Below are 14,222 nucleotides of genomic sequence, written 5' to 3'. Positions count from 1 at the left end.
CTTATTATGACTTTCACTTCTTACTTTAAAATATTACACAATTATATCAAGCATTTTCATTCCTCTCACCTTCTCTACCTTTTTAGCATTTTCATTCCTCTCACCTTCTCTATCTTTTTATTGACCAAAAATACTAGATAAAAGAATGACCTTCTCTAACCTTTTATTTCCCAAAAATGTTAGATAAAAGAACATACTTTTACTAAGCCTTGGATTCTCCTATTTAAGTAGTTCACAAAGTTTTCTTATATCTCTAGTCTCCATGTTTCATATGTTCAAACCTTACAAATACCATATACATAAAATAGAAGTCAAAATTTCATTTCGATTAAATTTTAGAGAAATAAATTAATTGGATATGACAAATTCGAGACCTATAATAATCCCACATGATATTTGTACTTATCATTTTTTATTAGAGTAAAAGTAGGTTTTGAAGGGATCCCGAAACCCTTTACAAAATGACCTTACAAGATAAAAGCATTAAGAAACCAAGAGGAACATATGTAAGAAAAACCAGCATAATAACTAGAAAAAACCAGCAAAAGCCAGCCAGACCAGACAAAGCACAGAAAAGGAACTAATTTATATTTTTCAGGGCATTAGCCAAGTTACTACTAATCCCATACAGGTCTTTGATGTTATCACTAAGTTTAGGGATATCCTTGGCAGACGCAGCAACAACTTTCTTTGCACTTGCTCTAGTCCTTTTTGCAGCTCCACCCAGTGTAGCTTCCCCGCTTCCGATCTCGATCGCATCTTCGTCAATGTTGAGGTCCACCACTGGTTTGGGAGAGCTAGAGTTATCGAGGACCTTAGCAATATCCTCTAGGTTCTTTGTGACTGCAGACAAGAAATTCGGGACCATGCCCAACAGGTTTTTCATCGCCACTTTCCCTTCTTCCAGATAGTCAATCTGAGCTGCCATTTTTTTAACCTTTTCCTCCATTTCCTACTTCCATTGCTTCTGAATCTTATCATCTTCCTTCCTCATCTCACCTTTCTATTTCCCATTTTTTTCCAGGTTCTTCAAAAGTTCATATGTCCATCTGTCATAACCCAATCTGGCCTTAGTGAGTTTTTTAAGGTTATCCAGGAATAACCCTTCTCCGACACTCTCCTTATCCTCACTCAAATAATCCTTAGCCATTTCCTTCTCGGGTTCCTTGTTCTTCTCCCTCTCAGAATCCATATCTTTTTCCTCTTTATCCTTATCATCTTTATCCACCATTGGCTGGCTATTGTCGTGGCCTATGCTAGCACTGTGAATTGGATTTTCATTGTCGGATTCGTTCTCACCTTCTTCTTCCTCTGCACCCACCTCCTCATCTTTCCAGCTTTCCTCACCCTCTAACTCGTTTGTTTCCATTTCACTGCCCTCTTTACTAGTTTCCTCTATATCATTCTTTTCATCATGGGCTTTCATCCTAGTAGCGCTCTTTCTTTTTTTGCTCAAGGTAGCCTCCCCCTTGCTGGATTCGCCTTCCTCCAGCTTTCTCTTGCCTTTTCTAGGAGAAACGGACAACCTCTTGTTTTCCTATATGGCAAGGATTTTACAGTGCTCATAAATGAGCAAGATGAGCCCACTATGGAGCACTGGGTTCGAAGGGTTCTTATTGTGTTTATTGAGCGACCTAGACAGGGATCTAAAAAGATAGTAGGGCAGGGAAACCCTTTTATCATGCCTAAAGTGGTTTGATAACACAAAGTGATAAGTGTGGGCCCTAGAAAAGCGACCCTCAACAGTTATGTATTCCATGATCGCATCCAAAACCCAGCCCCAAATTTTCTTAATATTGGAGGCTTCATAATAACCAACTGTTGCTTTTCCAATTTTAGCCCTCTCCTTTTCCTTACGTGGGAAGATTTTTACCGCATTATTGGAAACTTTAAGATCTCTAAAAAAAACTTTAAGATCTCTAAAAAAACTGAGCCCTGAGTGGGGCATACCTGTCACAGTCACGATGAGGCTTGCGTCCAATTTGAACCTCACACCATGGATTTTAAAGGACCCATTACTCCAGTTTTCAGTTATTTTGGAGACTGCAAAATTAACCTTGCCTTTTTCATAATCAACCAGCTTCTACATGAAGCTCGTTAGGGACCCTTTTTCTAGTTTCGCCCAAACTTTAGGCATATCCTTCCATTTGGAAGTGTTGTCAGGTTCCTCCCTCCTTAAATTACCTCCCATTTTCAAATTCAGACTTTCACCTCTGTTCTTCTGCAAGCTCAAAGCTTTCTTTCCGTTGTCTCTAAATTTTTTGAAAAAAATGACCCATAAAGTGTGCAGAGTGTTATTATATTTGATTGGGAATCCACCACTTTGCCAAGTAATCATTACCTTTCCATCAATGCGTAAATTACTCATTTAAACTATCATTATTATGCGATCCTTCTCTCCCCATGAATCTATCCTTTCTAAGGAGCTCTTTAATACTCAAATTAATATCTTCCACATGCCAAATTGTTTGAGAATTGGAATTAATGCCTAGGTTCGCCAGGCAATCCGCCACCATATTTTTCTCTCTAAAGGCATGTTCAATTATTATAACTTTAAAACTAAGAATAATTTCCCTAGCTTTCAAAATTATGGTTTCAATAGACCATGATGGCTCGGTTTCCCCCTTCAAGCACTTAATAATATTAAGTGAGTCTCCCTCCAGCCATAATTTATCATGATTAAGGTTCTTAGCAATAATTAGAGTATTCAGAGCAGCAGAGGCTTCAGCATAATGACTGGTTTGACTTCCCAAGGGGCCAGCAACCGCCACAAGGCAACTTCCAACAAAATTCCTAACAATGCCCCCATAACCAGCTTTACCTGGATTCCCCTTAGAAGCCCCATCAAAGTTGGCCTTTATCCATCCCTGAGGTGGAAAGCACCAAGTCAGACCTTCCCTACCCTTCTCCTTGCTAGACTTGGTAGTAGAGAGGTTCCACCTATCATTGAAGTCATCTTTAGCAACATGACCATAATCAATGCCATTGATGTATTCAAAGATACTCCTATAAATTTTATCCACCACCACTTCAGGATTAGCACTTTTATCCCTAAAAATCCTGTTGTTGCGCTCTTTCCAAATGTTCTAGATGACATTAGGGAAGGTAAGCTTCCAAAGCTCCATAATCTTTGGGTTGGAATTAGGGCAGTACCATTGATACCAGGGTTCCCCTAGAGAATTCGAAAAAACCCAACTCAACTTCCACCTACTTAAAATAATTTTCTAGATATCCTGGTTGAAAGTGCACTGATGGAGAATATGGCAGGTCGACTCTTCTTCCCTACAACAAAGAGAACACCTGTTAGGAAAAACAAATCCTCACTTTTGAAGGTTGTCCAAAGTTAATACCTTGTTTTGGATAAAGATCCAAAAAAAGAAATTAACTTCTTATTCCACACTTTAGCCCAAATAGGAGTTTCTTCCAGAACTTTATTTTGAATAGCCATAGCCGAAGAGACAGAATACTTCCCATCCGGGCTTTCCCTCCATATCAAACTATCCTCTTTGTTGTCCCTCAAAATTTTAGAAGAAAGCACAATTTCAAGAAACTTTAACCCTAGACTATGCTGGCTAAATTCAATCCATTTTCCATTTCTCCAGTAATCTCTGACCAAACCCCCATACCTGTTTTTGAACCAATCTTTCCAATCATGAAGGATTAGAATTTCCTCTAGAGGTTTTTCCATAATCCATCTGTCTTCCCAAAATCTTATGCTTCTACCATTCCCCAATTTCCACATTCTTCCAGCTACAACCCAACTTTTTGTCGATTGAGTTGCATTCCAAATTGTAGAACCTTCAACAACAAATGATTTTTCCACAATTCTTCCTCAGAAGGTAGCATATGAAGATATTTATTTCTCCAGATTAGATTCCACTCTCTTTCCTCCCCTTTCATTCTCCAAATTTGTTTTGCTAATAAGGCATTACTCATAGTGCTTATATTCCTTAAACCCAACCCCCCTGAGACCTTGGGAGAACAGATTTTATTCTAGGCTATGAGGGGAATTCTATTCTTGTCTTCCACTCCCGACCAAAGAAACTTTTTTTGGATTCTTTCAATTGCCTCCGCAAACTTTCTAGGTATTTTAAATAGACTGAGGGCATAAACAAGTAAGGTTTGGAGAGTGGCTTTGAGTAGCGTAACCTTGCCAGCTTGACTAATGATTGCCCCTTTCCAACCTGCCAATTTGGGGTTGAATATGTCAACTAACTTAATCCAGAAATTATCCGCAGGCTTGATACAAAGGGGGAGCCCCAAATAAGTGGAGGGAAGCTCAACAATTTTGCAACCAAGAATTATTTCTATCCTTAATTGTCTTTGAACAGGAGTATTGATGAAGAACAATGAACTCTTATCCCAATTGATTTTTTGACTAGAAGTAGATTCATAGATGTTCATTACATTCTTCATATTTTTAGCTTCCCTAATAGAAGCTTCCCCCATAGTGATAGAGTCATCAACGAACTGTTCATGAGTACAAGTAATACTGGAAGAGAAAGGTTTCAGTCCTTTGAGATTACCTTCTTCCACATTTTAAAAAAAAAATCTACCTAAACTTTTAGCTAAAATAGTGAACAAGATTGGGGAGATAGGGTCTCCCTGTCTTAGACCTCTAGTGCTTTTGAAGAAACTTGAAGGAGATCCATTGACAATAACCACAGAAGAGGGAGTTTCCATCAATTGAGAGTAAAGTTGTATAACTTTATCTCCAAATCCAAAGGTTTTCATAATCCTTAAAAGAAACTGCCAATTCACTCTATCGTAAGCTTTAGCCATATCTAGCTTAAGAAAAAAACCCTGATTTTTAGCCGCCGAAAGAGAATGAATATTTTCATGAACTGAAATAATGGAATCTAGAATCTGTCTTCTGGGGACAAAACCATTTTGCTAGGTAGAGATAATTCTAGGAAGAATATCTAGCAATCTTGAAGTAAGAATCTTAGACAAAATCTTGTAAACAAAGTTACAGAGACTAATAGGTCTAAACTTATTAAGAGAATCGGCCCCAGAGATCTTCGGAATTAGGACACTGAAGGTTGCATTCAATTCTTTTAGAAGCCTTCTAGAACCAAAGAATTCTTTAACTCCTTTACAAATATCAGTCTCCACAATATGCCAAAAGGATTGGAAAAAGAACATTGGAAAACCATCTGGTCCAGAAGACTTATCTCCCTGAAAAGAGAACACCGCCTTTTTGATTTCCTGACTAGAAGGTATATAGGACAAATGTTTGTTGTCTTCCTCAGTCAATGTAGAAGGAATAGTTTGAAACAAGAGGTTTTGATTACTGATATCAAGGTTATCCACTTCGCCCAAAAGGTTGCTAAAATAGTCCAGAGCTTCCTTTCTTATATCATTATCATTCATTAAAATCCCCCTAATATAGGATAACTTGGATATCCTATTTACCACCCCGTGCTTAAGAGCAGTTAAGTGAAAAAACAAGGTATTTTTATCACCTTCCTTCAAATACAATGCTCTTGACCTTTGTCTCCAGAAAGTCTCTTCATTAGAAATGATAGTATGGTATTTAGACAACAAGCCATTTTCCACAGACCTCAACTCTTCTAAAAGCCCATCCTCTTGGATTTTATCTTGAACTTCTTTTATTTTAGTTTTGATTTGAATTTTACTTTTGAAGATATCCCCAAAAATCTCTTTGTTACAGATTTTGATTTTAGCCTTTATAATATTGAGCTTTTTAGCTATTCTGAAAAGAGTTGTTCCCTCAACCTCAGAACTCCACCAGTTTGTACTTATCGTTACTCTTTCCAATATGTATAATAAAGTTTGATTTAAAATATTTTTTTTAACATGAGTTTATTTTGATTTTTGAATAGAAATTTAAATTAGATTTAAAAAATATTGTACTTCCTTTTTAGCAAGTGCAATCTATCATTATTTAATAATTTCAACTATACTTTTCCTTCAGGTTATGACAAACCTTTTACTACCTCAAGAGATAATTAACATTTCAAGTAGTGGTTCTCAAGAAACCATAATCCCATTGAATACAATATACACCTCTTCACCACCAAATGAATCATCTACATCTATGAATTAGAATAGTATTCATGAGAGTATCATAAAAAAAAAATTAAAATAATGTTTTAACAAGTTGTCATGATCTATCATTGAACAAGCAAGAGAAATCAATATAGATGCATACCTCCCTCTTTCTATTCATATCTCTCCATATTTTTGTTGAGCCCTAATTCTATATCTCTCTACTTCACTATCCTTTCTCTATTTCTCTACATCCCTCCCTATATATATATATATAATCTAAAATAAATTTAAAAATGTCATTTTGTATTTTATCATAAATCGTTAGTTAAAAAAAAAAACTCAATATGCAACAATGTCTAATGCAAAAGGAAAAAATAATACATGGAAAAATCTAATTCTAACAAATTTAATAGTCATTTGAGAGAAAGGAGGAAAGGTATTCAAATGGCATTGTTTGGTTTAAGTGTTGACAAGCAATTCTTTTAAGATTTTTAGCATTTTTTAAGCATTTTCATATAATTATATTTATTCCTTCTTTATGTCATGTTTTGACCACAGGAGCTTCATTGGCTAGGCAATATTATATCACGTGCATTCATATTGGGGGGTTTAATATCCTAAAAATGAGGGTGCAATATATTGCCTATTGATAAAAAATAGGGGGGTTTTAATTCGGGCTATGTATTGGGAGGGGGTGAAAAAAAAGAAGTTTAGGGCAATATTTTTTGAAAATAGGGGGATTCTTTAGTATTCCATGATCGCTCGTGATATAACCCAGTCTCACTAAGTGAAAGCTCTGTGGTTTTGACTTGCTAAACAAATCTCTATCTTCCTCTCTCCCCCTCTATATCTAAACATGTTTCCCTCTCTCTATCCATTCATCTATCTCTTTCTTCCAAACCTTGTTCATATACCTTTATATCTTCATCTCTTTGTTTCTCAAACTCGATATTTCTAATTCCCTCTTTCATCTCTCTCCATGTCTATCTCATTATCTTTGCATGTCTCTCTCCCCTTCTATATCTCCCTCTCTCTACCTCTCTCCATATCACTTCTTATCTCTCCCTCTCTAAATATTTCTCCCACATCTATCTATCCCTATATTATTTGTCTCTTTATTCTTCCATTTCTTTCTCTCCATATCCATCTTCTTCTTCATTTCCATCTTTATCTCTATCTCTATCTCCTTACCCATTCCCCGCTTCCCCTCCTCACCTCTCCTCCTTTTTCTTTCTAGCTCCCCCTATCCCAAACATAATATGAGACATCTTCTTGATTCAAAGGTTTTGCTTGTATCCATATAAATGGATGCATAGTTGGTTTGAAGTTATCACTTCTCCATTGAAACATTTGTTGCACAAATAATATCATTTTCTAAATGACTTATGGATTGACATCATGAATGCATAAAAAAAGAATTGACCAATTTTTTTTCCCAATCAAACTTCCTCACCTATTCAACGTACCCATTGCACACCAAGTGCAATTTCTAGTTTATTTTATCCACAAAGAGTGATCCACAGATTTTCTTGTGGCTGCCTTCTAGGTATTTGGGCATGGCAGTGAAACTGTATAACAAGAGCTTATACGACACATAATATAGAAGTCTCCGTTAAGGCAAAACCATCGCCATATGAAGCTGATGAGTTGAGGGGCCAACATAATTTCACAGGTAAAAGACATGGGTTTTCTGACGAGGCAGTCTCACTCACTCTTTCACCAAATGCAACAAACATGCATTCAACCTCTAGTCCGGACCATGGAGAGCAGTCTATTTTATAGAAGCTACTTGTGACAGGTTTGGGATTTTTCTTTACAGATCTTTTAATTTATTTTTTTTATATTTTAACGTGCTCTTTTATTAACTTCCCCGAAGGTGTTGGGTAGTGTTGGGAAGGTTTGGGATTTTCCTTTACAGATCTTTTGGGATTTGAACTGTACCATGGAGAATGCGTATGGATGAGTGTAGAATACCATATAGAGTGACCAACAAAAGTTTGATACTTTTGATATTTCTACTGCCCCAATCTAAATTTTATCCATCTCATAGAAAACAAGGAGATGAGTTTACAAAGAAGGCTGCAATTCGAATGAGTCATGAGAAATCTCAAAGCTAATAGCTAGGTTATAGGGGAAGAGCACCAGTAATCGAGCACCCTAACTTCGCACTTCTCAAAATCTTACGTGGAAATTTCAAATCACTCCCAATTTTTTACAAAAGCTTATTTGGCAAGTCCCTTGCTTATAACTAAGCTTTAAGCGCCACATCATCAAGTATGGTGCCACATTAGTATGCTTTTTGCTAAGGTGTCCAAAACAGCCCAAAAAAAAAGTGAGACCAATCGGCATGCAAAAGAGGCCCCAATAGTTGTGTAGCTGATATGGCATCACCTGATTGATTACTTTTTACAATATTAGTACATTTCCTAACAACTATTGGTACATTTCCTAATGACTATTGGTACATTTCTTAACAAAAATTGATATTTTATGTTTCAAACATAGATTTTATTTGTTGGTATCAACAACCCTCACAACAATTGATACATGCTCAACTACTGGTGCTCTTCCCCTATATATTTTTATATTTTTTCCTCTCTGCTTAACAATTTGTAGGGTTGGCTTATGATTTAAGGCAGTGGTGGTTCTACGCTATAGGGTCAACCAATGTTTTTTTGTCACGAATCATATTTTTAATAAATGTGCATTTTAAAGATTTAATGTGATTTTTATGTATGCATTGAAATTAAAATAGATTTGATCATTCATAATCCAGTTGTGAGAAAATATTGTATGCATTTTTACTCCTGCAATTGATATGAAATTCGACATTTAATATTCTTTTGGGTTTGTCAATACTAATAAACTATCGAGTGCAAGTGATGCAGGATTAGGTGAACGAGGTCGAAGGCGAGAACACGAATCAGGTAGAATTGTTTTTAACTAAATGACTTCGATGGAAAAAGGGAATCTCACACACCACATTTGCATATACATTTATCTTTGCATTTATGAATGAAATATTATGTTAAATTCGACCATATAGGATGAAAGATTTATTAATGATTGAATTATATAGCGATTCTGTAATTTCATTTGCTTTGTGTGAAATTATCGATTATGTTTGGTTTCGGAATTACATTTTAGTCGTATGAATTAGGAATAGATTATAAACTTGTATATTCAAAAGTGAATATAGTTCATGATTTATATTGAATATTTTAGTACGATTAATTAGTCGTTAAATAAATTGAATTATATGACCTAGTTTATAAATTGATTAGTCATTGTTATATAGATGGTAGGAAACTTGAAATTTATCGATTACATATATAAATATTTAGGTGAAATTGTAAATTTAATCATTACGGAAATGGTCATATGCTATAAAAGCGATTACATAAAACATGTTATGAATATTAATATATATATTAAATTAGGAATATAAATTATAAACTTTAAATATTTCTAAGTTTATTATTTATATTAGTTAGTTGCATTTTAAAAGGTGGAGGGATAGTTTTATTTGATAAGCGACTATGTCGCATGTCCTAAGGGAGGCCACTTAGACTCCATTTAACTAATGCATGGCCAGAATGTAGAAATTTGAGGGTGTTAATGTGGAGTTGATGGCATGCAAACGTTGGAGTTGATAGTTTTATTTGATAAGCGACTATGTCGCATGTCCTAAGGGAGGCCACTTAGACTCCATTTAACTAATGCATGGCCAAAATGTAGAAATTTGAGGGTGTTAACGTGGAGTTGATGGCATGCAAACGTTGGAACTTAAAACAGAGACTTTAGTTAACATTAGTGATGCAAAAACCAGCGACTAAATTCATGGATTGGATGATTTTAACGTGGGTAAATAGCATGCAAACAGTTTAGTGAACTTGGAGCAGAAAAATAGGGAATGTGGCCTTGCATGGAGCGATAAAATTGCCATTGCACATGTTTGAAACCTCAGTTTACTTCTCCATCCCACGGAGCAAGAGAAAGAACCGTAGTGGTGGCATAAACCAAGCAAAGTGAGCTTCAACGTGGCGTAGACTTGGCAGAGATAGCAATGAAACTGTGAAATACAAACACATAAGAGCTTGTTACATCTTCCAACCTCCCTATTTGACCGATAAGAATTGTTGTAAACACGATCAAGGGAGAATAAAAGCAGCAAATAACTTAGGGATGAAGTCATATCGTGGAGGTAACGTAGAGATAGACTACTATCGTGGTGTTAATCTTGCACAATAATAGCAGAAATATAACAAAAGATGCCATCTCTCTCAGACGTGGAAGAGTAAGAGGAGATGAAGGTAAAAGATTTCTAAACCATTGCAATCACCGAGCCCTTAATAAAGGAGTAATCTTAGGGAAAAATTAGATAAATAGAGGGAGAAGATAGAAGAAAGGATCATCTTTTCTTCGCTAGCAAGAAAGGACGAGAGAATCAAGAAGAGAAGGATAGAGTAGAGCAGAAGATACTTTGATAATATCGAAGAGAGAAATAGAATAGAGATAGATTTGATAGGAATAGTTTTGAGAGAGACTTGCGAAGAAGGCGAGGAACTATTTGACAAAAGAACGTCAAGGTCATACAAACTGGACCAAGTTCTCAAGAGGTCAGAATTCCTTGTTTATGGTTATTATTTGTTATTATTTGGTATGAGAATGTATAGAATTAGAAGCTTTAGATATTAGGTATGATCATCCAAATTTGTTTCATATGTCATTATCCTATTTGAAATGCATTGTAAATCATTTTAGAATAGAAGAAAAGAATATAGAGAAAAAGATGTTAACTAATTGTTAATAACGTATTTTGTCCCAAAATAATTAGTTCTAATTCTATTTTAAGAATGTGTTTGCGTACTTTTTGGTTATATATGAGATTAAATTCATACATGTATAACACCTTCTTTTGTGTGTATCTTATTTAGTCGAAAGATTGATTATGAGATTATTGCTTATGTAAGTTTATCGTTTTCCAAAATATGAAAGATTGTCTTCAATAGATATATTAGACAAGTAATGATTAGTAAGGAAAATGATATCTCTATTTTTGTTTAAAAAGAAAGATTGCATTCTCAATTGAATTTGTGTTTGAGGGAACCAAGCTAGGGTTAAGCTTGAGTTAGAAAATTACCTTTCGAGACGGGTGTTGAATGTGGATATTTTTAGGGAGAATAGTTGCTTTTTCCAACTATTATTTTGCTGTGCATAGCATTATACTCGGCCGAGTTATTATTTGAATTATCCGTAGAAAATGATGGTAATTCCTTATTTATGCTCTCTACCACATCCTAGTATGATAGTGAATGCTTGTTTCTTAGAATGAAGTAGAAAAATGAAAATGCATATATTATCTAGGCATGCACCAGATTCCCTCTTGCTTTCAAATTCTTTGGTTAAACCAATTCGTGCAAGGTCGGGTATTCTTGATTGACCAAGAATTCCGGGGAAGCGTAAGCTTCAAGGTTGGACAGAAAAAGCGCCCGATTCTTGTTCTCGTCTGCGTTCAAAGGACTGAAGGAAGCGACTCAGACTAAAGATCGACGGATGCATCTTCTTGTATATTTTTAAGGCAATTTGGAAGCCTAAGTAGGAAATAAGGACTTCTAAGTGAGAAAATTGTATTATTCATTTGCATTATAATGATATATCTATGCATGTTTTTATATCCATATTCGATGTTTTCTTATATCTTGTATAAAATATGCTTAAAGTTTGAAATTTAAGTTTATTTATGAATAGAGAGTAGTTTAGGGTTAGATCCTAGATTGACATCTTTACATTTTTATACTCTTTTATTTCATGAACATCTAGTGATAGGGGGTATAAGGGCCTTCCTTGTTTGCTGGTGTGTTCGTTAATTAAAATAAATTCTATGGCTGTAAAAAAAATTACCCATTGAAATGTATTCCTCACTTAAACAAATATTCATTTACAATCAATATTTTCACTACAAAATTATTTTTTAGATCAATCCGATATAATCAGATCGTCTTGATTTCGAAATATTTTACCTATAAATCTCTTTATTTTTCTCATTTGTAAGTTATTTTCCATGGCTTTAGTTATTTTTTTGAGAATCCCTATACGACATTTAATTTAATTTTTAGTATTTTTAATTTTTTTTTTAAAGTAATTGACAATTGACAATTTTCATTTGAATTGTATTTGTTTTTGTGGTTCACAATCGCTAGCATAGTCCTGGCCTGTGCCAAAATGGGAATTGTGGAATAGGGTATGGACATTTATCAAAGCATACTGTAAGAGGAATTTTTGTCAGATATTATAATTGGAATGGCTCTAGTAGACATGTATCCAAAATTTGAAAGCATAGACAAGGCTCATCAATTGTTTAACAAGATGTTTCAAAGAGGTGTGTTCTCATGAAGTGCATTGATTACAAGATACACACAAAATGGATTCGTTGAAAAGGCTTTGGAAACTTTCAAGCAAATGCAATTGGCAATTGTAAAGTCAAATAATAAAATATTTGCCACCACCCTTCTTGCCTGTGTCAAATTGGGAGCTCTGGAATAGGGCATGAATATCCATCAAAACATAAACGATAGACAAATATCGTTAGATGTTGCAATCACAACAACCTTGGTAGACATTTATGCAAAATGTGGAAGCATAGACAAAGCATGTGAAGCGTTTTACAAAATGCCTAAAAAAAGTGTGATCTCATGGAATGTCATGATTGCATGATATAACTAAATTTGTTGAAAATGTATTAGAAAATTTCAAGCAAATGCAATTGGAAGGTGTAAAGCCAAAATCTATAACATTTGCTAGCATTCTTCCTACCTACCCCAAAATGGGAGCTTTGGAACAAGGTATGAATATCCATCAAAGCATAAAAGGATAGAGGAATTTTGTTAGATGTTGTAGTTGCCACTACCCTAGTTGACATGTATGCAAAATGTTGAAGCATAGACAAAGCACATGACTTCTTTGATAAAATGCCTCAAGGAAATGTGGTCTCATGGAATGCCATGATTGAAGGATATGTACAACATGAATTTTTTGAAATGGCTTTCGAAACTTTCAAGAAAATGCAATTGGCCAATGTAAAAGTTGAATTCCACAACCTTTGCAAGCATCCTCCATGCATGCGCCAAAATAGTAGCTTTGAAACAGGGCATGGACATCCACCAAAGCGTAAAAGGATCAAAGAATTTTGTCAAATGTTGTAGTTGCAATTGCCCGATTGACATGTATCCAAAATGTGGAAGCATAAACAAGACATTTAATTGTTTGACAAAATGCCTCAAAGAAATGTGGTTTCATGGATTGCAATAATTGTAGGATACATATAAAATGGATTTATTGAAAAAGGGTTTAGAAACTTTCAAGCAAATGCAATTGGTAGGTGTAAAGTCAAATTCCACAACCTTCGCCAACATTCTTCTTGTTTGTGCCAAAATGGGAGCTTTGGAATAGGGTGTGGATATCCATCATAGAATAATGGTTGGGGGCTCTTATTTAGATTTTATAGTTCGAAATGCTCTGTTTGACATGTATTTAAAATGTGGAAGAATAGAAAAGACATGCAAACTATTTGACAAAAGCCTCAAGGAGATGTCATATCATAGATTGCAGGATATGCTCAAAATGGATGTTTCAAGAATACTTTCAAAATCTTTGAATTAATGAAGCACTCTTGAACATATCCTAGCATTGTAAGCTTTGCTTTTTTTTTATGTGCATGTAGCCATGGAGGTTTAGTGGATGAATGTCGTACATACTTCAATCATATGCAATGACCATTACTACATTACATCTTGAAATTTTATTTTGCAGAAATCAAGCCCATCAAATGACAAGTTCATTTTCAATGTAATCGATTCATTTATATTATAAATGATTATCGCTAATAAATATAATTTTTATTTTCTATATAAATACCCTTCAATATATTATTCAAAACATATTTTACTATCCACATAACCACCTTTTAATAATAATGCTACTAATATATTTTAGAAAAATAAAAAATAAAACTAAATTAAAAAAACATAAATATAAAAATTTCGCATTATCCGCACCTAACCTTATCTTCAATGCTACTTACCTAGATTATTTCATAGTAAACAACTCAAATTCATTTTTCAATTCAAAAGCACGTAGAATATGCAATTTGTAGCGAATTTAGAAATTTCGACATGCCGTATAACTTACTTATTAATGTCCTTCCA

General features: G+C 34.7%; 1 protein-coding gene across 1 annotated transcript; it reads right to left on the bottom strand.

Moving 5' to 3' along the window:
- Positions 1-952: 952 nt before the first annotated feature.
- Positions 953-2,349, bottom strand: LOC131859998 (uncharacterized). The gene is made up of 6 exons (XM_059214337.1): positions 2,342-2,349; positions 2,185-2,252; positions 1,951-2,043; positions 1,775-1,887; positions 1,115-1,537; positions 953-1,003 (listed from the first exon to the last, which is right to left on the bottom strand). Exons 1-6 carry the CDS (start codon positions 2,347-2,349, stop codon positions 953-955), a joined length of 756 nt encoding a protein of 251 aa, XP_059070320.1.
- Positions 2,350-14,222: the final 11,873 nt, after the last annotated feature.

The sequence above is a fragment of the Cryptomeria japonica genome, chromosome 11 (assembly GCF_030272615.1).
Source record: "Cryptomeria japonica chromosome 11, Sugi_1.0, whole genome shotgun sequence".
Classification (NCBI taxonomy): domain Eukaryota; kingdom Viridiplantae; phylum Streptophyta; class Pinopsida; order Cupressales; family Cupressaceae; genus Cryptomeria; species Cryptomeria japonica.
Note: the sequence above shows the minus strand (reverse complement) of the source record. Positions and strands in the feature narration are given on the sequence as shown.